This window comes from Macrosteles quadrilineatus, unplaced genomic scaffold, assembly GCF_028750875.1.
Source record: "Macrosteles quadrilineatus isolate MER2022 unplaced genomic scaffold, UCM_ALF_1.0 Scaffold_3__2_contigs__length_128488019, whole genome shotgun sequence".
In the NCBI taxonomy this organism is placed as follows: domain Eukaryota; kingdom Metazoa; phylum Arthropoda; class Insecta; order Hemiptera; family Cicadellidae; genus Macrosteles; species Macrosteles quadrilineatus.
Genome location: NW_026542596.1, coordinates 110638116 through 110664306, shown reverse-complemented (window position 1 = coordinate 110664306; position 26191 = coordinate 110638116). Strand labels below are relative to the sequence as shown.

General features: G+C 34.0%; 1 protein-coding gene across 1 annotated transcript; it reads right to left on the bottom strand.

The window, feature by feature from the left end:
* Positions 1–232: 232 nt before the first annotated feature.
* On the bottom strand, positions 233–25290 carry LOC128989932 (frizzled-4-like). The gene is made up of 3 exons (XM_054412085.1): positions 24309–25290; positions 6344–6510; positions 233–2223 (listed from the first exon to the last, which is right to left on the bottom strand). The coding sequence occupies exons 1-3, from the start codon at positions 25229–25231 to the stop codon at positions 1712–1714; spliced, it is 1602 nt and encodes a 533-aa protein (XP_054268060.1). The 5' UTR covers positions 25232–25290; the 3' UTR covers positions 233–1711.
* Positions 25291–26191: the final 901 nt, after the last annotated feature.

The following is a 26191-nucleotide window of genomic DNA, read 5'->3' as shown; positions in this document are numbered from 1 at the left end:
TCAGACAAATTGAAATGTGCTTAGTCTGTAGGATTTGCTGCAGGTGGGTATTTTTTTGCTATGCCTTGCACTGGTTTAGGTCATTGTGGAAAAAAATGGAATGTTTAAAAAGGTGAATAACCTCTTAAAAGAAGACATCGTTGAAGGTTTCGTATAAACAACCACATCATATTGAGATATTTTATTAGTCTTATTAAAAATATCATGTAAAATATCACATTAATAAAGCACCAATCTCGCATTGAAATTAAATTACATTTAACATAACTTAAATATTTACAGGTATTTATAGTTATTAATCAACTCAAATATATGACTTGCAATTTTTTTAAACTATTTATTTTGTTAAAAGCTTTTTATTTTGTTGTTAACAATTTAGTTGAGTAATCAGTTTTTCTCTAGATATGGTACTTATTTGATTTTGATATTAAAAGAGAGGAACACAAAACTCAAACAACATACATACTCCAGTGCTATTGTAAAATAAATAAAAATAATGTTTATATAATAAGATTTAAAATTAAAATTAGTTAATTATTATTTATTGAACAAAATTAAAAATAATGTTACTCTTTGTATTTTGTAATAGTACCTCAAAACAGTTATCAATAAATGAAGATATCAAGAACAATTTTAAAAAAATCAGGATACATGTAATACATTATGTGTGTGGAATAGTAGTTTTTAGTAGGCCTATTATTGATTACGGAAATTGAATTAGACATTTTTAAACAGTATCTTGGAAAAAATACCTAGGTTTAACAGCCTAACTTTTTCCCAGTTCTTTGATCAAAATCACCATAGCTGATGTGAGCCACCAACAGAATTTCTGGTGACTACACAAACCTTTTTACCAAGTCGAACTAATGGAATTAATTTCTAACTATCAAATAGCTACTGAGAAGTCAGTAGCTTTTTGATGATCTGAATCTGGACCCAGCGGTTCCTGATCATTTGGCTTTAAATGAATGATTCTGACTGATTAAAAAGACCTTAGTCAGTAGCAAAGCTACACAGATCATATCCTACCATTCTACACTTATCCTTCACTCATTTTGGGGTGAAAATGCGCACATAGGTCGCGTCCCTGTCTCGATGAATTGATAATTGATAACTTATTGTGAGCTATAGCTACTGATATGAACCCTCACCTTCGTCAGCAACACAAAATAAGGTGGACAGTAGAATTTTACACACTAGCCTATTCTGTGGCTGGCTCACACAACTATGTTCTTTTTTAAAACATTGTCAACAGCTCATCCAAATATGCTAGATGTGATGTATTTATCAGTATCCAATAGCCAATGGTAGAAGCTACCTTTAAAACTACCTTTTGAAACAATTATTTTGATGTTTATTGTTCTATATCCTACTTTTTCTACCCAGTAACCATACCTAAATGTGTTTTTAGAGCAAATTTTGTCTGATCAGGTCAACACTATTTGTACTGCCCATAAACACGAACAACCTGTAGGAAATGCTCAAATCACATTTAAAATATGTATGATCAACATTCACATACTGTATGAGTTTTTTGTTAGCCTCCAACCTTACCAATTTGCCACATGTATACTAACATTTTCATCTATCACCATCAATGCTGTGTCATGAAACCAATTAATTGTAAAACTTACCCAGCTAGAAAAATATAAATTATACACTTTTTACAATATCAGTCTTATAAACAATATAATACAAAATATTGACTATTTCAAACTAAAGTTTCGCCCCCATTTTTCCCTTTGTGTTTCCTATGACACCTCTGTACTTTCACAGGCTGTTGGTAATAATAAAAACCGTGGCTGGCCGGTGTTATAGCTGGCTTTTTGTGAGTCTCCGGACAGAACACGGTTTTCAAAGTGGTCACTGACTTGGGCAAACACAGCCAGATCGATAGAACAGTGCCGACCGAGAGAGACAAGATAGATCGTAGAAGGAACACGTAGAGGTTAGCGTGCGGCTGTGTCCGAGGAGTAGGGGAGGGGGGGAGAGCGAGCACCCAGTCGTCGTGTTGGCAGTACTGGTAGAGGTGACTGGCAACAGTGGCTGCGGAGGGGAGGATGTAGAGGGTGGCGAGTAGTGTACGATGAGATGACCAACCGCCCTGTCGAGACATGAGGGTGAGTAGCAGCATGGAGGCCCCCAGCACGAGGCAGGTGAAGCTCGGGGCAATCACCAACAGTAGGAGGGACTCTGGGTTATGATTACCCACAGAACATATACCTGCGACAAACAACTTGAATAAACTTAGGGTAATTGTTCATGTGCTTTCTCAATATCTACAAAATTTTAATGTAACAAAATATAGCTGTAACATTTTAAATATCATTAAAAAGTAATAAATATCATTAATAAGTAAATAAACCAGTGTAACAGAGACAATAGAGTTTAGGGTTTAAGGTACATGTGCAGACGTGCTCTATCAAAATGTAAAGAACTGTACGTCATGATTGGTAAACAATTCAAATGTTTAGCATTAATGTTAGATAGCCTACAAACAATTCCTGTGGACAAAGCTTACATGTGTGTGTAGTGCGTATATAATTATCTTTCAATATATTCTCGCTTATGGCAAAAAATTCCCTATGAACATAAGATCATGTAAGTTTTGTTTCTTTTGTAGCATGAACAAAAAATGTGCATACCCTTGTGAAAGAAGTATTCACTCTAACCCTTTTATATTTAAAACTTTAATTGCTTAGTATTTGTAGTAACAATCAATTCTTATATGAAAACTAGTATAGGACAGAATCAATATTTTTCCATAAAGATAGTAATTAACTTTGTAAAAATATGTATCAACAAAAGCCGTTGCACATATATATTAAGACATTTTATTAAAATACAAGGTGACTAATCAAAGTTAAGCCAGTAAATCCAGTATTTTTTTATATTTAAAGTTAGTAAGTGTTATTTAAATATTTGCATACCGGTATCTACCTCTACAACATGGCAATGGGAGATTTTAAAAACAATACCTTGTCTAAATACAAAGTTTTATACAATAAGGTAAAGCCATAACTAAATTACCAAAAAGTACGCCCAAAAATCAGTTGTGTATGATAAGAAATTGTATTTAAATTTAATAAAAATGGAGGCTCTCTGGCTCAGTTTACATCATCTGCAGGTGTAAATTGAATGCATAAATGTGAATGTGTTAGATTTGGCAGCTGGTAGAAGGCAGGGAGTGCTGGAATGTGTTCCAGTAGCTAGCATCTGGTTATCAGAAGATATACAGAGCAAATAAACCCGATCTGACAGTTATTTATTAATCCCTCAACACACGTGCCACAGCCTTGCTTACAACACGAGTCTGTTCATGTTACCTCAGCAGAATATTAGTTTTGGTTTTATCCTAATTTTGAGAAAGCAACGCCACCTCTAGGTGACAGGTATGTAGGTGTATTACTGATTAATTCCTGCTGATTCTTTATGGGTACCTATTCATTTATCTATTATTTAAGTCCCAATGATTAAGCACAGTGCTGGGCATTTCGAACCATTAAAAAGCTATACTGACTGTCTCAGGATCCATTTAGCTACCTACTTCAAAATCATTTGGCATCAATGCATCCATTCTGCTATACCATAGACAAAAAGAATTAAATATAGACTGTCAGCTGTGCTGTGGTTACTATAGGTTCTGGTGCACACCGCTGGGAGCGCCATGTATTTGTAGAGCACCTTAACTACATACATGGCGCTTCCAGCGGTGTGTGCCAGAACCTATGGTAACCACAGCACAGCTGACAGTCTATATTTAATTATTTTTGTGTATGGTTGTTGGGTTATACCCAGCTGGCCCTGGTCAAGTTGGGAAACCACTTCTCCAATTTCGGATGGATGATTAAGATTCTCTAAAGATTTTGAAAATTGTGATTAATCCGACCCAATTGCAAATAATTTAAAATCTGGCATTAAATTGTTGTAACTGTAACATGTTATAACTGATGTTTAAAATTGGCAAAAAAAATTCTCAATCAAATCGGTATAATATGTATATTACTGAAACGTTATTCCTGTAAGTTTAGAAAACTTTCAGCTGTAAGAGTGATCAACCTGCAACGAGAGATATCTTATTCTACGAGCTATATCTGTCTTTGTCTGTAATTTAAATTTCGAAATCCAGCAAATGATTATGACTAAATTTTGGAATTAGGGACTTTTAGTCCTAAAAACGTGATTCGTGACAGCCACTCATTTGTTTTTCTCTACACAACTCATTTGAAAATTTAACATTGGCTTTGCCAGGTAACAATGTTGATTGAACAAAAAGGGAAAAATTAAACACACTGTGTTTTTAACAAGCCATCAACAGTACACTAGCAAATTACAAAATACAGTACAAAGGGAAAAACATCACTTTGTAACTATTGAGCAAAGATTACACAGTAGAATATTAGATATAGGGGAAAACAAAGTCGATCAAATACTGATTATTTTACTTAGTTAACCCTTAAAAACTTAATCCCCAACTACTGAGGCATTCCAAGTAAACTAATTACATCTGGGGGTTTTAATTGGCATAAAACTATTACCATGCCCGGTCCCAGGGTACTTTAATATATAACTGCAATCTTTAAATCATCAGAATAAAAATATCAACTTTTCCTACACAAATTGAACTATTACCCAGTATTTATAACATGAATGTGCAATCCCTTCTCCTAAAAAAAAGTATGTACACATAATTTTAGTTATTTAGTTTTTCTACAAAATACGATTTTTGACTGTTGGTGAAGACCAATCCCCACTCACAGGCTATGCCTAAGTGGGAATAATGAATGGGTAACCCATCTGTTTGTACAACTCTATGTAACAGTTATTGTGTTTTTGATGGAACACAATTTTAATTTCATTTCAAAATAATTGTCTAAGAGAACGTTTCTAAGCCGTAAGTCCTACTGTAGGCGCTACCGACTGAGCCACCCAAAAATAAAGATTAATATATTATTAAATTATAGTTTTAGAAATTAAGGCTTAAAAATTAGCATTTAATGGATTTTTACAAGATTTTGCATACTTATCTAGTGTCACTCCGTCCCTCGTCTCCCCCCCCCCCCCCGAAAATGTGCCAACATCATCAATCATACAACATATTTTCTAGTCTGCTTCAGACTCTCTGCCCGTGGTTAATCCACTGTTGGATGAATAAATTCGATTCGGTTCTAGTAAACACTTTTATAATAATTCAAACGTTTTTCTAAATAATCGCTAAAGTCGGAAAAAGACCATCTAATGCAGTGCAATATTTCACGTGCACAGTGGCCTAAACGAAATAGGGACTTTTATATATCTGTTTTAGCCTTGCATAACTCAGAGACCGTATCGGCTGTCTGGTGACTGGAGGGCAAACAATAACGCTATAACTCCTGGAGCGGCTGAGCGGCTGCTTAGCATACTGGACCACCGACCATAATTGCCGATACGACGCTCCTTTATTTACGGGCTTCCTTGGTAATTGACAACGTAGAACGTCGGGCCCCTTATGCATATGTTGCTATGCATACGGGCTTGTCCCATTGTTCCTTTCTATTTGGCGGGTGTTTAATAATACTTCGTTTGAATTCTCAACACGGTCTGGGAGGCGATTTGGGAAAAAGCCAGGTTAAAGTTTTGGCAAAATGTTAAGTTCAAGCAAATTTGTAGGTTGGTCAACGATTAAAAATTCTATAGCGGACACATTCCTTTCCTCTTTTAAATGTATATATTAATCTTTAAATATCTTAAACCATATATCATTGTCACAATTTAAAAAGGTATTATGATGTATACGCGTTTATTAAAGTATATCAAATCCTTGGGTTATTTCAAAGGCGTCTGAGTTAATCATTCGTTTCCGTTATATCAACCTGCTAGACATATTTTGTACTATCTACCTAAGTTTTGTACTTGACTCAAATATTTTCCGTAAAATCTAACTAGCTTTGTACCCTTTTATAATTACTGCAGTTGAAATTCGCAAGTAGCTACTACAAACTCTCCTAAAAGCAGTATCGCCAAAGAAAGCAAAACACCTTTACAACTGGAATTCAACAGGTTTACGTTTAAAATATAAATGGACTTCCGTATGTGTTGGCACAAACAACCGAATACAAATATCGATTGATATATCGATTATTCGATATATCGTTTGGTTAGTTAGGTAAGGTTAACCTAACCCAACGAACCAAAAGATAAATCGAATGAAACAATAGAATAATCGATATTGTCATTCGGTTGTTTGTGCCAACAGATAAGGAAGTCTACCCTGTAAATGTTGATGATTATGTATACAGGTATTATGGAAATTTATGTGGTTAAGTGGTTTTAGGAGTTGTACGTTTAGCTCTGACATGCCTACCTGTTAGCTCTTCAGCGTCGACGTATCTAAGGATCAGGACGGCGATGGTAAGACAAGCAGGAACACCCCAGCTGAGGAGGTGTAGTAGAGGAGCGTGAGGCAGTATACGATCATGTGTCCATCCTAGACCTAGAGACAAGAACCAGCACGTCATCAACATGATCCACCTGTAACAATCAAATAAAATCACATGACTTTTCAAGGGCAATCTTCAAAATATTTCTCTTCGACCATCAAGTTAACCAAACTCAAAATGTGTTTCCTCTTTTGCTTTCTCGATTCAACCTCCAGTATAAGTTGCACTCCTGAAGAAGGTAAAATTCTCAAACAACCCCATTGGGCCATCACGACCACGTCGTGAGCTTAGCACCGAAACTAGCTAGACTATAACCATTTACTTGGGGTTTCTCAAGGAAACATCCCATCTGGACTATCCTGGACAGCTCTCCAATATTTTTATCATACAAAACATAATGAGCCTTCTAGAGTGCCCTGTAATCTAATAGGAGTTTTTTCATCACTAGGAGCGAAAGTGGCTTAACTTTTTTCTACGCAATTTCTGGAAATACGATTAAGTAAAAAAACACACTTTCTCTGATGAACAACTACTGTATTTCTATTTGCATCATACTGTGGGAGATAACTTTATAATCGTAAAAAAGAATTATCGTAAAAACGTATTTTAAAAACGGCTCCTAAAATGTCTTCCAAATTGCTAGAAATATTGGAAATCATACATTTGTAGGGTCATATTTTAATTTTATACTTCTTGAGCAAATTAAACAACTCGATCTACTTTACATTTATACTGTTTACTCACAAGACGTTTAAACATTATGCACAGCTGATTTTAGATGACATTGTAACAAACCTCTTCTCTATATAACATGTTTTTCACCACACTATCATGTTTTTGGCTGTATTACATACGTTAATTGGTGGCCGAAAGTTACGTTTTGCTGGCGATGCCAGCTGTCCATAATTTGGGGACCGAGCAGGTTTTTACAGGCCGGGGCCGCAAAATCAGCTGTCCGCTTACTTACTTAAAACATGACTGCATTTTAAATACATAATCAAAATCCATAGCATTTCAATAGAATTGTGTTATTGTCACCGTTGCCTAGCAACTATATATTTTTATTTTTGCTGATTCCTCAAATTATTTCTTCACATAACCTTAAAGTTGTAGTTGTGTTGACTATCAGTGTGCATTATTATTGTGGTGAATAGTGGTAATAGGGTATAGTGTGGTGAAAAATAGCGTTCGTACCACGGACCGAAATGGTTTTGCGGCTCTCGATCGATTTAAGTTCTCGACTTCGTCTCGAACTTAAAAACTATCTCGAGCCGGCAAAACCTCATTTTCGGCCCTAGGTACGAAATATACTATTGTAAACCATACTGCAAGGCTAAAACAGTTAAGCATCAGATCCAAACAAGTTTGATTGTCTTTGACACAAGGCGTAAATGTTTATAGTTAGGCGTTTCAAACAAACGATTTCAACGCTTAACAAACAAGACTGAATGTGTTGATATTCGTATACAACTAGCTGTATGTGTCTTTGAAATATACCTAGTGAATAACCTTGATTATATACAGGGTGTACCACGAAAGGTTTCTCAAATTGATTACAGAAAAACGGCTTATACAAGGGTGAAATAAAATTATCTCTCGCTAAATCGACTCCAAGGAATAAGGTAAAAATATTTTTAACTTTTTCCGATACAGGGTGTGCCAAAAACTAAGAGTCACTAGTTCAAATTTTGGGATTTTAAAATGTAAACATATGTCATGTTATACATAATTTTAAAGGGATTTAATAGACAAATATTTTGGCGAAAACATAAATGAATGATCATTTTCCGTTTCAAAAGGAGGCAGTTTCTTTTATTAATTATGTTTTAATGCTCTGTGTTTCATATACCAAAGCATTTAGCACTTCTCTGGTTTAATTTTCTCACTCGTTATGAAATTAGCTTTACTGGGATATGCACCAAGTAACGGGTTTTTTATAACAATAGAAATTGAAAAAATATTGATTTTTGAACATTTGCAAATGCCCATTGTACAACATTTCCAAATAGCAACACATGTCAAGTGGCACATTATTTTATAGATCTTTTAATTCTTAACAACGTTGTAATTTACACTTACTTCGTACCTCTTTTAGTTTTTGTGTAAATTACAAAAAACCTACTTTTCCTATATCAAATACACGTTATTTGGGTTCAACACTAAATGAAATGTCAAATAACATGCATTTAATATAGGAAAAATAGGGATTTTGTTATCTACCCAAAATTAAAGAGATACGAAGTAAGTTTACATTACAAAGTTGTTAAGGATTAAAAACCTATAAAATAATGTGCCAATTGACATGTGTTGCTATTTGAAATTTGTTGAACAATGGTCATATTTAACAATTCCCAAAAATCATTTTTTTTGGAATTTTTACTATTTTACAAAACCATTATTTGTAGCATATCACAGTAGGCCTAAAAAGCTAATCTCATAATGAGTAAGAAAAGTCAACCATTAATTTTATTTCATCCTTGTACTTTAAGCAGTTTTTTCGTAATCAATTTGAGACACCTTACGTGGGACACCCTGTATACCCTTCTTGATTTAGTCAAAATTGTGAATCTGATTGGTGAAATTTTGAGATATGTTTCACTGTGGCACTTCTTGAGTACAGCACATGTTCATATGATTGGTAGCCTACCGGTACCCTCTAACTTAACTATTTTCTACTACAAAATACATTGTTTAACTGCTGCATGTCCTAAAAGCGGGAAGGTAAAGTTTTCAATTGTACTCTAAAATAATAAACGTTATCAGAAATCTGACTCATACTTTCTCCCATTGGCATGTCACCAAACTTTATCATGAGCAGTGGGAGTAGAGTAACTATGTTGAAAATAACAAAATGTTGTAGTTACTAGACTTACATTGTATACTTTTTAGACGGTTTGACCTACAGCTAAAGGTTGGTTCCGGACCAAAAGGTCACGAAATACCTGAAACCAAGTGATTGGCGAGGTTTGAACCCGTACCAAGACAAAAGTCCCTCGCTCTATCTACGTTACTTGGACAGCCACGTTGAATTTCTTATTGGCGAATGCGAGACCAAGCTTATATATTTTAAAACCGAAGCAAAAGTGCTACATACCTATATCTATCAATTTTGGCAAACATTTGATGAGAAATATATCCGAAACTACAGATTAACCAACATCCACGGTGGTCTACATTGCCCCCAGTCAAGATCGATGGACGCCAATAACAAGATATTATTTGCTAAACACCGAGCTCGTAATCACCATGATGTACAGCTTATTTGCTCAACGATCAGACAATTAGGGGGGACGCAAATTAAAACGGGACAGGTTTGTAATTACCGGCCGTAAAAAACGACGAGATCGGACGAGGTAGTAACTATTACGAAAACACACAAAACGTGGAACGCCTTGTTAGAATAATCAGGTGGTTAGTCCAGCAAATAGCTCGAGGCACGCGGTGTTGCCGGTTCGAACACATTAACATACTGTGGAACTCGCTTCTCGAGGAATCTGGGAGAGTGTGGATGTTTGAAGACATCTCGGTTAACAAAATCTCGTTGACAAAAGACAACTTTTAAATTTTCTCGTGTGACATGTTCGGCTATATTTGGGAGGGCTGACAGAAAGGACTCATTGTAGGGTAAATTTTATACATTATGTTTTATTCATTGCAGACTACAATTTTATTTTCAAATAATTGTTTCAAGAAGAAAATGTAAACATCTTTGACTTGTCAATGGTAACATCGTAGATTAACCAAGGGAGTTTATACATGGTAACACCAAAACACACCCTACTTAAATCAGAACAAAATAAAAAACGTCTCCAGCTAATCGATAAGCGCGATAAACAAGTGAATTTGTGTTTCGTATTAAAATATGTAATTCAAATTCATTTAACACGCTGAGGAAGTTTTTGCGATCAGTAGTGGAGAACTACCGGTTTAACGGCACTTGGGGCACGTTTTCCCATAAGAAATAACATGGGATCATTTTTTGGCCACTAAAACCAAAAATCCTGATCTTTGCCTAAATATCCCTATATAATTGTCAAACCTTATTTCTTACTTATTCCCCATAAATATATTCGATATTAAGCTAAAAAAGCTATTTCTTATATTTATTGACCCTTACAAGTTCAAATGTAGAGTAGTGGCGAACTAGCAATATGACATCACTTTAGGCACGTTTTCCCCATAAGAATAACATGGTGAGCTTTTTTTGACCACTTTTTTTAAAATCCAGCTCTCGGCCAATACAAGCCTATATAAATGTTCAATGCCATTGTATAACTCCATTACTATTTCAAATCCACATCCATTCACAAAATCATCAACTTGACAGTGCGAGGTTTGTACGCGAACTCGGCTCATGGCGTGTGTGCGCTCCCGGCTCATGGCGTGCTCCCTTGGACATCCTTAGTGGAAATCCATGAGTTCTGGCTACTTGGGAACCCAAGCCATTTGACATATAATAAATCACCTTTTCTCCTAATAACCTTTTCTATCAAATACATGTCTTTATATTTGGTCTTTAACAATTCCTCTGTATAGAAGCCTCCCCTGATTATATTACCATTTTCATCTTTCAAGATATAAGTCACAGGCTTTGTATTCTTTACTTCTGCTATTGTAAATAGCTCCCCTGTCCAATTCGGGGTATATCCTTTACTAAAAACATGTTTATACTTGGAAATTCTCACACTATCACCTACCTTATATCTTGGCTTTTTGACTTGCACTACTTTAGAAGTCAACCTCTCATGCACATATTTACTGTTCTTAATATTCACTTGGTTAGGCTTCATACCTATAGATCTATGCACCTTATTATTATATTTTCGAATTAACTTTGGAAGTAAATCCACCCATTTATAACTTCCCTGAGCACTAAATTCCCTATATAACCAATTCTTTAAAGTTCTCTGAAACCTCTCCACAATCGCAGCCTTAGTTGTAGAAAAAGTGTGATAGTGATTAATATTTAAGTTTTTCATTAGTTTGCTAAAATATTGATTAAAAAATTCTTTTCCATTGTCAGATTGAATGTTTTTAACCCCCTTTGGTAGAATGGTTTTAATGGCTTCTGTAACCACTAACCCTGTCTTATTTTTTAGTGGAGCAGCATAAGCTTTTTTAGAAAATATATCTATTAAAGTTAAAATATATTTATTGCCAGAATTTTCTCTAGCATAGTTTTGCATATCAATTAAATCTATTTGTACAGTTTCGTTTATACCTAATACTTTAAAAGACCTTCTAATGAAATTCTTTCTTGCAGGCTTATGAAGTTCGTATGCAATTTCATTCATTTTTTATAACATCATTCTTTCCTTGTACTGTAAATATATTACCATTAGCCCCAATCAATAGATTATCTTCCATTCTTTTAAATACATAGTTTTCTGGTATATATGGTCTATTATCTATATACTTAAATCCACTCAAAGATGTGGGGTCGGCAACTAATAAATCAGGATTGTATTCCATCAAATTAAATTTTCTTCCTCCATATACAAATTTTGATCCATCATAATACATAGCTTGTGACATTAAACAAATATCATCTAAATATTCCCCCATTGGCAGATTTCTTATATATTGTTTTTTGGCATCCCAACATTTTTCTTTTTTATCAAAAGTTATAGTCTGTTCTTTTGTAACACAGTCAGTGTCATCAACGGCAGGTTTAACACGTACTAACCTTTTATTATTAAAATCCCAATAGCCTGCTTCCATTTTTGGAACTTGTGAAACATTCACAGCATCCTTACTATCTGTACCTTCTATCAAATTGCTAAGTTTCTGTTTCTTAGCATTCCAAACACCATTCTCTGATTCTAAAAATTCATAATTATTATCGTCTTGTACAAATTTACCATCTTCTTTTCGTATTAAAGTCTGTTGTAAAGTGGGCACATCATTTAAACTTTCACCCTTTTCTACATTAGTAATTTTCCGTTTCTTAGCATTCCAAACACCATTCTCTGATTCTAAAAATTCATAATTTTTATTGTCTTGTACAAATGTACCACCATCTGTTCGTATTAAAGTCTGTTGTAAAGTGGGCACATCATCTAAACTTTTACCCTTTTCCACATTAGTAATTTTCTGTTTTTTAGCATTCCAATTTTTATTCTTAGATTCTAAAAACTCATATTTAGTTTTACCTTGTAAAAATACATCACCTTTTCTAGTTAATGTCTGACCCAAAGTTGATACATCATCTACAAACTCCCCATCTTTAACATTACCAATTTTACGGTTTAAACAATTCCAACTATCGTCTTGTAAATTTAAAGTAGGTTCATTACTAGCCCTGGGTTCTGTAGGCTTATTATATGGATTATATAAACGATAAAATTTATCTATAAACATATTTTTATTTAATAAATAATTCCACTTTCTCTTAATTCCTCAATAATGGAATCTATTTCATTATCCACTCCTGAGTTACCGGCTTGGCGACTTAGCCAAAGAAGTCTTAACCTATCTACAAGCTCATTAGGATCATCCCAATAAATATAGTCTATTTTATTACCAGTCACTTGTCTCAAACCTTCACCAACAGATTTAAAAAGAGGTTTAATTATATTAAGATATTTAGTATGTCTATTACTTGAAATTGGTGCGCCATCTTTGTAACTCTTTAAATGTCCATTTGTGGCTTCCAAAATCTCTTTATAATTTTGCAAATCAACGTGAGTATAATCCTCAGGTTCTTTTAAAGTTAACAACTGCCACAAGCCTTTTGTCCCCTTGTAGGTTTTATTTGCAACTGTGACATCATCATTGGCAATATCAACTTCCTTATTTCCAATAAAAAATTTATTTGCTTCTCGTCTAATACCATATGTAGTGTCTGTCATACTACTTTTACTGAGGTAATTTCCTAAATAGTCTGATGCTAAAAGACCAAAATCTAATTTCTGTGGAGTGGATTGCTGTAATGGTTGTAATGGTTGTAATCTTGGTATCATTGATATTCTAGATGGAGTCATTGGGAGTATCTCCATTTGAGGCCTCTCTGTTTTGCCAATAGATGTGATTTTTTTTAATTCTTGTAATGGCTCTATTAAAGGTTGGAATGTTTGGAACCTCTCTTCAGCCTCTAGAAACTTGCCACGTTTTAAAGCTCTATATTTCTCTCGTATTTGATTTGCAGAGTCAACCAATTCTTGTTGAATGTTTTTCATCTTTTATTTACATTTTATTTATCTCATTTGACAAAGGATTGTACTCAAACACTTTATCATGTATTATCAAACAATATGCAGATGTATTTGCTGGTACATTTTCTGCAGTTTCAATCTCTAATTTAATATCAACAATTCCTTCCTTCACTGTTTCATTCTGTCTAGAACAGTCTATTACAATTAGTGGATATTTCTTCATAAACTCAGCCCTACTAATCATAGGATCTGGGATAGTATTATAGTAAGTCTCTCTAAACCTCATAAACATCTCATAAGCTTTAGAGACATCTCCATTTTCAAAGTCGAGATTTAAATCACTATAAGGATAATATTCAGAGTTTAAAAATACTTTGAGATTTTTTAATTTACAGTGATCAAATTCATCAGTTCTTTTTCGTGCACTATTATCCCTAGCTGTTTGGAAACCAAATATAATATACCTAGGCTTCTCCAAACTTGAAGACGTCTTTACTGACCATGTATGTCTTGTGGTATTGGGTTATGATGGAAGTTCATGTAACTCTAAACTTCTAAATGCAATTTGCAAATTTTTATTTTGCAATAACATCTTTTGTAATTGTAACTTCTCTCCATCTGATGGTATCACGTGTGGCATTACCCACTGAATTGAGTTAAGTGTAATTTTGGGAATCGTATCAGCAGTGCCACTGGCTGGAGCACTAGTGGTTGTTAATATACAATTCAAATCATTTTTGGATCTTTTCAACACCAATTCTTGTTTGACATTTACTAAAACCTTATTAAAATCCTCGAATACACCCATTAACAACTCTAATGGCAAACAAGTACTGAACTTGCCACCTTTATGGAACTCTTTTAAATTCGTGTCAGAATCAAATGCTACATTTGACAATTTAGTAGTTTTATTGTAAGAGCTCAATATTTTCATAAGACTAGAAATTCCTGGGTTTCTTACAATGTCTATTTCTTTACCTGCAACTTCGTATCTAATTTCATCAAATAAGAACGCAAATGCATTATTTATAAAATGACCTTTATCATGATTTTCAATTTCTCCCTTAATATACAGATAACTCCTACATGGGAGAGTTAGCAAATCTTGATTATTAATACATATTCGAATTTCATCAGAATTATTTATTGCCAAAGTGTTGTGGGGAACATAGGAGTGATTTGTAATTTTAACCACACTATCGTCGAATTGGTATTTCCCTGTAACGTCTAGAAAATCTTCCATTTTTATTAATAGAAAATTTTAACTTTAGTCCTATTGACTTTAGGAACCTAGCATTTTGTACACTTATAGATAAATTCTTATAAATTCTCATATCTTTTTTATATGACAAGTAATTGTAGTTTCTTCTCCGTTAAAGTCAATTGCCTTGTCGTGTTGATCGGCAAATGTAATACTGACAACATCTAAACTTCTCTTATTTACAGGAAAATATATAATATTTCTTGGAACTTCAATAATTTTGTAGCCAGGAGGAGCTTCTGGATAAAAGCTATGTATGGTGTGTGATTTGTTGCCATTTAAATAGGACCCGTTTGCAATATTACATTTTACTCTAATCACATTTACATTATTAATGTTTATTTTATTTGTAGATTCAAACTGAACACCAGGAGTAGAAACACCTTTAAATCCCAATAAGACAGACCCTAAACATGGTTTTGTAAAATCAAACACATGGCTAGAAAGTAATGTCGCTTTCATAGTTTTATTATTAGCTGTAAGGAAAAAGTCTGGGATTTGCTTTTGAATTTCCTTTGCAAGCTCAACCACCTCATATGTTCCTTCAGAAATTTCTATTGTAACTGGAGCATTGTGATCATAATAGAAAACATCATCACCTTCTCCAATGGTTAATTTGTTGCCTTTAAGTTGATTTAATTTTGGAATAAGCCCTTTGAATAAAAGTTTGGATTTAGTATTAATTAATGCGTCTCCATTTTTATCTATTATAACTTTAAGTTTACCATCTAATAACTGGTTTAAATCATCAACTGAGATATCTCCTTTTGGTAATGTTTTTTTCTCTACTTTATAATATGTTAAAGTATTTAGAGGTTTTTTAACATTAAATATAGAATTATAACTTTGAAAATCTACTAATCCAATTACATAATCATCATTTAATTCTATGGGAGGAAAGAAGACTGACTTTAGCTCTGGCTCTGTACCTGAAAATGTTATAGTAAATGAATCCATTTTTATAAAGAAATATTTTTTATGAATGATAAACATAAAATTCCACAAATAGAACTATTTAAATCTTGTATTTGATCGGTTGTATAGAATATTTTATATCCCTCAAAATATTTAATTACTTCTTTTGGAGGTTGGATTCCAAATGGGTCAAAATAAATTACAATATCTTTATTTTTACGATATGCTGTCCAATGTGTGCCAGATGAGCTATCTAAATTAACTATTCCGCACTCTTTTACTCTTGGTGTTAGATTTTTTAGCTCGCTTTTTAGGTACACTCCCCGGAAGTGAGGCACGTCTTTTGCGACCTCTAACAGCTGGTAGTTGTCCATCTTTTTTATTAAATTTTAATCCCATTCCCATTTTTGCTTTTGCCTTCATCAAATTTGTCACTGCATAAGCAGCAGCTTTTTCAGCGAGATTTGCATCATTGGCTGTAACTCTAGTCCAAGCTAAGTCTGCTAATCTCATGTCTGCTTTGTTCCGAGCAGCAGTATCAGGATTATTCATGTAGAATATGTCATGCTCTTTACAATAAGAGTCTAGTTTATTTTTTGGAGGTACATTTTTGGCTAGATTCTCACGTATATTCGTTCCAGGTCCACAGTACCGATATGATGGTATGTGAAGTGGGAATGGAAGGTTATTTATAAGAGTATTCAATAACCCTCGACCCCTGTAAGGCTTTAGGAATAAACCTTTGCCCTTTTTACATGTTTTCTTATTAACATTTTTTACCATTTTTATTATATAAAAAATGTCTTTTATTCAACAAAAACACAAATTTAAAATAGTACATACTAAGGAAAATATACCAAAGAAGTTGGGTCTATTTCCTACCAATATTCGATGTGTTATTTGTGGTCCAAGTGGAAGTGGGAAGACGGTTGTAATTTATAACTTAATTGTAAGAAAGGAAGGATTAAAATTTACAAACTTATATTTAATATCTAAATCTTTAGAACAAGAAAAATATAAAAAAATAATTGAAATATTTAGTTTGTGTGATGAAGTGAAATTACACACGTTTACTGACTGTGAAATCACACCAAATGATGTAAAATCACAGTCAGTTGTTGTATTTGATGACATAAATAGTCCAAATATTACACAATTTTTCTCAATGGGTCGACATAAAAATATTAACTGTTTTTACTTGTGTCAATCTTACAGCAAAGTACACAAACATTTACGTGATAATGTAAATTTCCTAATATTATTTAAACAAGATGATTTAAATTTAAAACATGTATATAACAATCATGTTGGTAATGACTTTTCATTTAACCAATTTAGAAATCTCTGCCACCAATGTTGGGATAAAACTAAATATGGCTTTTTTGTAATAGACAAAGAAAGGTCAAAGAATAATGGCAAATATAGATTTATGTTTGACCAATTCTATCAAGAGGATGGTAAGGGTAAATAAATAAAAGACTGGAGTTTTTTTAACATTTGTATTTATTTTGCAACATTAAATATAAAAACAACATAACAATTTATTGAACATAACTATGTTTGATCAATTTTATAATGACCAAGCGCAAGAGTATTGATGCCATCTTCCAGAATAAACCTCTTGTCATCGTCAAAGGATAGTACTTTCTTATTCATGGTCAAGGTTTGAAGATGATGATTTGTAGATTTAATTCTTGTCACATTCTCATAGTAATCTTGCCCAGTTGCAAGACAGTTCAAATAATGTTGATGTCTAAGGAGATGTTTAACTGTAGCACCATCAGCTCCTTTAGCTTTCTTCACCTCTAAAGCTTGCTTGTCTTCTTCATATAACCATTTTAGAGGAATATAAGAATATAACTTTGGTCTTAAACCACAATATTCATACATAATATGACCATTTAATTCGTCTTTAAACTTTCCAGTGACTTTTTTATTTTTATCAGAGTATAAGAAATGGTCTTTACTATATCCAGAGGTATCAAAATAGTGCAAGTCACATTCTATTTCCTTGTAAAAGTCCTCTGTAACTATAGCATACATTAAAGAATCTGTATCTGTCATTAGAAATCTTTTATTCTTAAATTTTGACATATAATTATAGTGGAAATCATACATTATTACTTTACTAATATCCAAAATGGTCATTCCCAAATATATTGGTTTATTAAACTTTACAACTAATTTATTTAAATGTATAGCATGTAAATTGTTATCAAACTTTTTGCTACAATCAAACCTTGGATTAGTGACATATTTTGTTAATAGTGACTCATCCTTGAGATATATATCACGAAACTTTCGTTGATTTATAATTGTTCGACCAAAGAGACTATTATTTAACAATTTGTAAAAGTCTTTTTCAAAATCAGTTTTAGCACATTTGCGTTTTTCAATATTAAAATTAATATAGGGCGCAAGCCATTTTGATTGTCTAAATTTTAAAATTCTGTGGTATTTTGTAACAACCAAACCTAATTCCTCATATTTTTGTAATGCTTTATAATGTAAAATATATTTAGTTTTGTCATTTAAATTTGGTATTAATTTGCCATTCATTTTCTCAGGTGCTAATGGATAGTCATTATGTAAATCATGTAAGCTTTTATCATATTTTAAATCAACTTCTAAAATGTATCCAAACTCGTCATTTTGATTGTATTTGTAGTCTATCTCATTAGTCCAACGGAATCCATCCACAGGCAGTGGCTCGCACATTGCTGTAGAGTATAGTGAGTTACAGTCTAAATATATTAAATAGACACTCTCTTGATTGGGATCATAGTGTTCACCCATATATCTATTATTTGCTTTAGCGTAACGTGTAGAAATCATACTGACTCCTCCTCTAATCGCACTTTCTATGAACAAATGCATGTCAATATCTTGAAATAATTGTAATTTTATACCAGTCATTCTAAGACAGGCCTCCCATGTTAATCCAGGGAGTGAATACATATGTACGGGGTCCAGTTTGTAATCCTTTAAACACAGGTCTCTAAAAGTCTCAAACACATCAGCCAGTAGCAATACGTCTGTTTTAAGATATAAATCATGATATTCTTGTAAATTATTTATATTAAAATGGTTCCAGACATTTTTAGCATGTTCGTATTCGTTGGAAGAGATATGTTCTTTAGTTAGAGTGCTATAGAATGATTCAATTTGTGGTAGAGACTCTGCAAACTTATCTGGTCCCGTCATATATTCATAGGGATATACACCTTTACGTTGTAGTAGTGGATTGTCTATGAATCTAAATGTATTTAAATTGGAAGCTAATTTGTATAATGGAAGGGACAAAAAGTTATAGGAATCTAAAAATACTAAATCATCAATAGAGAATGAAATGTACTTTTCCATATCCTTGGCTATGCAATTTAATTTACTATTAAACTTTCCCAAGTGTTGCATTATTAAATGTCCATCATAATTTTTCAAGTTATGGAAGAATATTGGGATTTTCTTTGTTACTTTATAGTTTAAATTACAATCATTGTGGGCAGCTCCACGGTATTGGCCATTTGAATGAGAATGATCTCTCACCCTATCAAAATATAGGGGCTTTTCACAAATATGACAATGCGTTGAGTTTTGGAAACATGCCTCTTGCTCTGGAGTCATTACAAGAGGAATATATATCGCCATTTGGCTTTTAATGAAGTCATAAGTCTCAAACAACCTTTTGAAAAATACGTCCATAACATTTTCGCCACTATATAACTCTTCAGAAATAATCTTAGACTCTTTCACTACTACGAATGCAAATCCAGATGGAGTATGGTTGTTTGAGTTTATAAAGCACTCAAAATCTGCATAAATCACAAATGGGGCTTTAAGTTGATATTTATAGTTTTTAAATTGTAATGTATCTTGTTTAGACATTTCCACTCGTTGGGCATCAAAGTTTTTACAATACATTATGTGACGTTCTAATATATCATTACTGTAAAAATGTTGCAAACACAACTTGCAAAAATGCTTCTTATGGTCATCTTTTGTAGAGTGGAACATTAACTTATCAAAATCACGAATTAAACAGTAATGTGATTTACGACCTTGTTGTAATAACAATAGATCTATATGAGTACTACTATTTAGTTTGGTTGTTCTTAATGGATATATACATTTATCATATTCAACCCCAAATACATTAACACTTATGTTATTTTGTATTTCAAATTTATCTATATCAGATATTTTCACAGGATATTTTATGTTTGTCATATTCAACTGACTTTCATAGGGTACATAATTAGAGACTCTATTAGCACTTTCATTTTTAGCATTCCTTGGATATAAAGCTGCTAAAATTGACCAAAGGAAGCATTTATTATCAGAATTTTTTATATTTAAAACTGCATGTTTCGATTTAATACTCTCTGGTGTGGAGATATATGACTTTGGAGTTAAAGGCTTATACTTATAAACATGCAACTGCCAATATTTAGTATGGTCATATATCCATCCACTGCCTTGGGCTTGATATTTGTGCATGGAAGCATCAATCTTTAAAAGTGCATTTTCAATTTGAGGTATTAAATCTCTCTTCTCAATAGTTAAGGTAGTAAGGCTTCTAAAATCTGCAATACATTCTTTTTCATTAACTAATTTTCCATTTTGATCCATTGAATATTTTAAAAATTTGATTCTCCTAACTAAAGTCCATTTTATCGGCAGAGGACAAGACTTCAGAGTACTTTCAAGGTCAGTTCTAATCGATTCACCGACAAATTTAATCATTGTATATGGACATTTTATGCAAGAATTGGCGTGTCTTTTAAAATGTCTAACAACATTCGTTTTACAGAAATTACAAGTCTTATGACTTTGTAATATATGTGATTTTAAAGCCACATTATTATCACAGATTAAATTGCAAACTTTGCACAGTTTCACCTTCATTTTATGAATTACCTTGTAGTGGCGAATCAGGTTACTTTTGGTGGAGAGCGACACGGAGCAGTGTTGACAGGTCGGCATCATGCACGAGAATGAAATATCACCCGGATGCCACCTCTATTTATAGACTTTTTGAAATTTGCAAAATTTTTTACCAGAAATTGTGAAATTTTCTTAATTTTTTACTAGAAATTAAAAAATTTCAAACAATTTAACTAAAAATTACTTCAACAGGAGGTCTCCCAACTAGGACTAGACCACTAGAGACAAGAAGACCGACCATGGATCAGGAGCAGGACCATGGGTCGGGAGCGCACACACGCCATGAGCCGAGTTCGCGTACAAACCTCGCACTGTCAAGTTGATGATTTTGTGAATGGATGTGGATTTGAAATAGTAATGGAGTTATACAATGGCATTGAACATTTATATAGGCTTGTATTGGCCGAGAGCTGGATTTTAAAAAAAGTGGTCAAAAAAAGCTCACCATGTTATTCTTATGGGGAAAACGTGCCTAAAGTGATGTCATATTGCTAGTTCGCCACTACTCTACATTTGAACTTGTAAGGGTCAATAAATATAAGAAATAGCTTTTTTAGCTTAATATCGAATATATTTATGGGGAATAAGTAAGAAATAAGGTTTGACAATTATATAGGGATATTTAGGCAAAGATCAGGATTTTTGGTTTTAGTGGCCAAAAAATGATCCCATGTTATTTCTTATGGGAAAACGTGCCCCAAGTGCCGTTAAACCGGTAGTTCTCCACTACTGCGATCATATCTCCTACAGTAAATTGTTTAGTCACCAGATGGTTTGGTGCTACCAGACGTTTGCGTATACCGTGGGCCAGATAACGTAATTCGTTTTGTAATAAAAATTACAAAATGATCATTCCCGAGTAAGGGCGATAATTTTCTGTGTAAGATTTCTAATTTTTCATATGGCTTTTGTAGAAACTTGAACTGTACTTAAAACAAATAATTGTTACTTAAACTCCACATAAATGTTCAATGATAGACCCATTCTTAATGTAAACTAAAAATATCCAACAACACAAGTCATATATAGACATCAATGCTTAAATATGAAAATTGTTTCTTTATTGTTTTAAAGAATTCAATAAGGATATTATGAGGGACATTTATTTAAAAAGAAAATTCAAACAAGAACCATATATTGATTCGACATTTGTACACAAGGGTATCCAGACTTGAAATTGAAACGAGCATGATCCTACAATAGGATGAGAGGTTTACGTGCGGTATTAAAAGTCAATGGTCTTGTGGACCGGGCCGAAAATAAGATGTTAATTTATTCAGTTTAAACATTTACATAACTACTCTACTACAATATTTGTTTTGTGTTCGTGCCTCTTGGCACAGGAAACCACGAAATTCAATCATTGAACTTTCGTACAGTTTTGTTTATTGGATTCTCAGGGTGAGATTCAAAAGCCTAAAGTTTATTTTATACGAGCAGCAAATCCCAGCTTTGCCTGGTGACAATAATGTACAATAATGTTGAATAAGTTTTTTCTGTTTCATTGCATCCAAATCTTGGAACCATTAAATCTAGATGTGAAATAATCTTTCTCTAAGGTGGAACATCATAGACCAACTAACTACTATCACGCATTTTTATATTTTATTTTTTAATCTCCCCTACAACCTCCACATCCTACATCCTACACATCACATTGACTTAGATTGCCCTGGAGAACTCTGACATATTGCACGAAAAATTTGAATATTTTCACGCACACTGATATTTTTTGTCATCAACACGACCTCGAACATCCACCGCCTTTCTTCAATGAACATAGCATTGTTATTTCAAACACAGTATCATATACAGGGTGTCCCGCGAAGTGGTTTAATCGTTTAATTCACAGCTGTGTCTAAATAATATGTCGGCATTGTACTTATAGCATCACTAACACGACTACAAGATCGCGCCACTCATCCTACACTTTACACACTCATCTCCATTCATACTTGGCTTAAAATACCTAATTTGTATGGTCGCTATTTCAATGAAAAGTATTAAAGATTTTATTTTACTTGCCCATTAATGTACAGAATATTTGAAACTTTACACAATTTATAAAGTAGGTTTTGAAAATATCCTGGAAAATGTTAGCTCCCTTATCCTTGCAGAAACAAAATGGTGGCAATTTTTAACATTGGTACTTTAAAAACATTAAAAATTTTGTTTTTGGTTTTGTTAACTATTTTTATTGCCACATTCTGCCTTCTTTAATAAGGCCTTTAAATCAGGAAACATAGACTAACGAAAACCCTAAAAGAGTCCAAAATGATTTAAACATCCACAGCAACACACTGATAACAGCGTACACATGCATCGTAAGTTCAAGGATCTGGGAGCTAAAATTTTGCCATAATATTTTTAAAACCTACTTTAAAAATTTTGTAAAGTTTCTAAATGTTTGTAAATTTGTATATAAAAGGAAAAGAAATATACAATCAAACGCTTAAACCTCTTCATGAGACACCCAATATATAAGATTTTTTCTCTTGAAAAACATGCAGACAAAAACTTAACTTACGTTAGGGTAAACTCTCACAGAATTGGCTTTTAATAAATAAGAATTACAATATTACAAATTATTTATTAAATTGAAATCATCATAACTGTAAGCAGTCCTACCATTGACTACTTTAACATTTCTCATTGAGTATCACAGTTTTTTTGTTGTTACTTACTGTTGTCATAAATTCAAATAAAATATTAATAATGCCGCACGTTGTAACCTTGTTACTTTTTATTGAACATCATAGAACCAACTTGTTTATAGTTGGAACTGTGTGTTAACATTCAAGTTCGAATACTTGAGTAATATTTTTGAGAACTCCAAAGTCACTGGGGCGGAGCCCAAAGGATTTTTGAGATAAGAAATAGCCTTATGTTAATCGGGAATATGAGCTATCATAATGCAAAATTTCAGCACAAACATACCAGTAGTGTTAATGCGTGATTACACTTCTAACAAACTAACAATCACACAAACTTTCACAATTTAAAATATTAATATGATAATGGGGAAAGAGAGCATTCGCACCTCGGGCAAATCATTTGCAATAACTCGTTAGGTACCATGTTTCGAACTTGAAACTGTAGTCCACAAACTTGAGAAGATTTTCTATATCATTCACTTTTTTAGTGGAAGGACGGTTTCCTTACAAAACAAATTTTGAAGTACCTATGTAAATTTAGAATATTGTTTTATTATAACAGTGTTGGATGGACAATTCTACTTTTGACGTTCAAACGTTTATGTTCTAGGCTATGTAAAGAATGTAAGCGGATACCTATTATATTAAACGGGCCCTTAGTAGATGCTTTTAGGTTTTTTGCTTCAACTAACTTTCAACTTTATGGTAAGATAATGTTAAATATTTACACATTTTTAAAGAACATTATCTCACCAAAAAGCCATGGTGTTTTTGAACTATAAACATTGTGTGAGAAAGATATGTTTATTCATTTTACGTTTAAAAATGTAAAATCTATGTAAAACACTTTCCGCAAACATCTTAAATTTATGTTTGCGGAATTGTCGGCATCTATAGACTCAACTTTTTAACTACCGGTAACTTAAATATTCCAATAAGAAAACATAACAAATTATCTTACCAAACAGCAATAGCGTTCCCAAAGAAGAAGATGAGGAAGAAGACGAGAGCGCAATGAGCGTTTCCCAGCCCTTGCTGAGCGAGGAGCAGTTGCGACGAGTGACCTCTGGGGTCAGGGTAGCAGGACACCTCCTCGCGGCCCAGGACAGCCCTCAGGCCCCACCCGATACTGACCATGTTGTAGCAGAGGGCGAGGAAGGGCAGCGGCCGGTCAGGGTAGGGCCAGCGGGAGTTGCGGGACCCAGGGTCTCCCAGGAACGTGAGGACCGCGAACAGAGAAGTCACAAAACACAATGAAGACATGACGGTGATCCAACACTCTGCGGAGGATTTGTCCGCTGGACTAAACAACACGTCTCCTCTGCACAACTGAAGACATCTCCGAGAGCGGTTGGAGCGGACGTACATCCCGGGACGGGCGTAGTGTGCACACGGAGCTTGGTCAGGATCCGGAGGAAAGGGTGGTGGAAGATTACGAGGAATAGCTGCAGATATCCCTATATCAGTCTCTCCTGGACCCTCCATGCACATGTGTTCGTGGTCGTTCCTCTCAGGGAACCTAGAGCAGTCCAGAGCCGCGGGCCAGGGAAATCCGAATCCTTGAAGAACCGGGTAACATCTCGCCTTGACCGCCTCACACAACCCTCTGCACGGACCGATGGGCACGGGGACCTTCTCGTTGCACATTGGAACATACACGGAACACAAGAAAAAACTGAGTTGTCCGGAACATCCGTACTGCACCAGTGGTGAGAATGTCTGGAGGGTGAACTCTGCGTCGGCTTGCGTCTCGTGGCCTACCAGGTTGGGGGTGCCGGTGTAGTTGTACCCCGTCCCGTGGCAGAGGTCGACGGCGATGGGTTGACACGAGGCCGCTACTGTGGCTAACACGGTGGGTAACACCAGGAAGACGAGTGACGTCATTGTACCACTCCAGGTCCTACCACGACGGGAGGAGCGCGCCGACTACGCTCGCTCACCACTTCACCTTCACACTGGAGCTGGAGAACTGCGATGCTATCACTCACTACCGGTACCGATAAACGAGTACTCAAATACTCGTACCCACCGACTACAGTACTCACAATCGCATCGAATGCGAGTTAGATTCTTTCTTTATTTTTAACATTGATACAGTGTAGTCGGTATATTTTGTTAAAAAAATATAAAGAGTAGCACGATTTATTTTAAAGGTATTCTACTGAAAATTTTGAATAGATAGTAGTTGCAGTAACAGTATAACAATCACAATATTTGAAACACAATTCTGAATATAGTATTTCTACAAATAAATGCCTACCTAAACACATTTTTACTTTAGCTGTTTTAATGTTTACGCATGCTGTTAACATGATAATAGCATTTAAAGAAACATAGAGCAATAAAACCCTAAGATTATATAAACCTGTGTACGGGATCTACAGTGGTAGGGGGTGCGTTAGTTTGATGGGACTTGACCTGGTCTCCATCGGCACTCCCGTTTTGCTACCACTGTATATTTAAAACTTACACAAACTCAGTGTAGGCTAGAGAGTGTCTGGTCGGAATCAGTGCCACAATTATACTATGTACACACATATTTAAAAAATACCATAAAAATGGCTTCTTCACATGAAAATAATATATAACTTAATTGTTTTATCTCTTAAATAGCAGAAAATAATGGACAAAATTAATAAAACCCAGGTAATTTATGTGAAACTAAAATATCAGACTTTTATATCATTTTACAAGTTTGCACTAAAAAAAGGATAAACGTAAACCTTCACTTGAAATACGGCTGGCTACATCGTACGGACATTTTACATATATTTTCCATTTATGGTTCAACGCTGTGTATATTGGTATAATGAATGTGTAGGCTACGTTATTTTTAAATACATC

Coding starts and splice junctions, on each gene's coding strand:
- LOC128989932 (XM_054412085.1), bottom strand. CDS start 25,231: ATGACGTCACTCGTCTTCCTGGTGTTACCCACCGTGTTAGCCACAGTA. Junction 6,511..24,308: donor GGGAACGCTATTGCTGTTTG/GTAAGATAATTT, acceptor TGATTGTTACAG/GTGGATCATGTTGATGACGT. Junction 2,224..6,343: donor CGACGCTGAAGAGCTAACAG/GTAGGCATGTCA, acceptor TGTTTGTCGCAG/GTATATGTTCTGTGGGTAAT.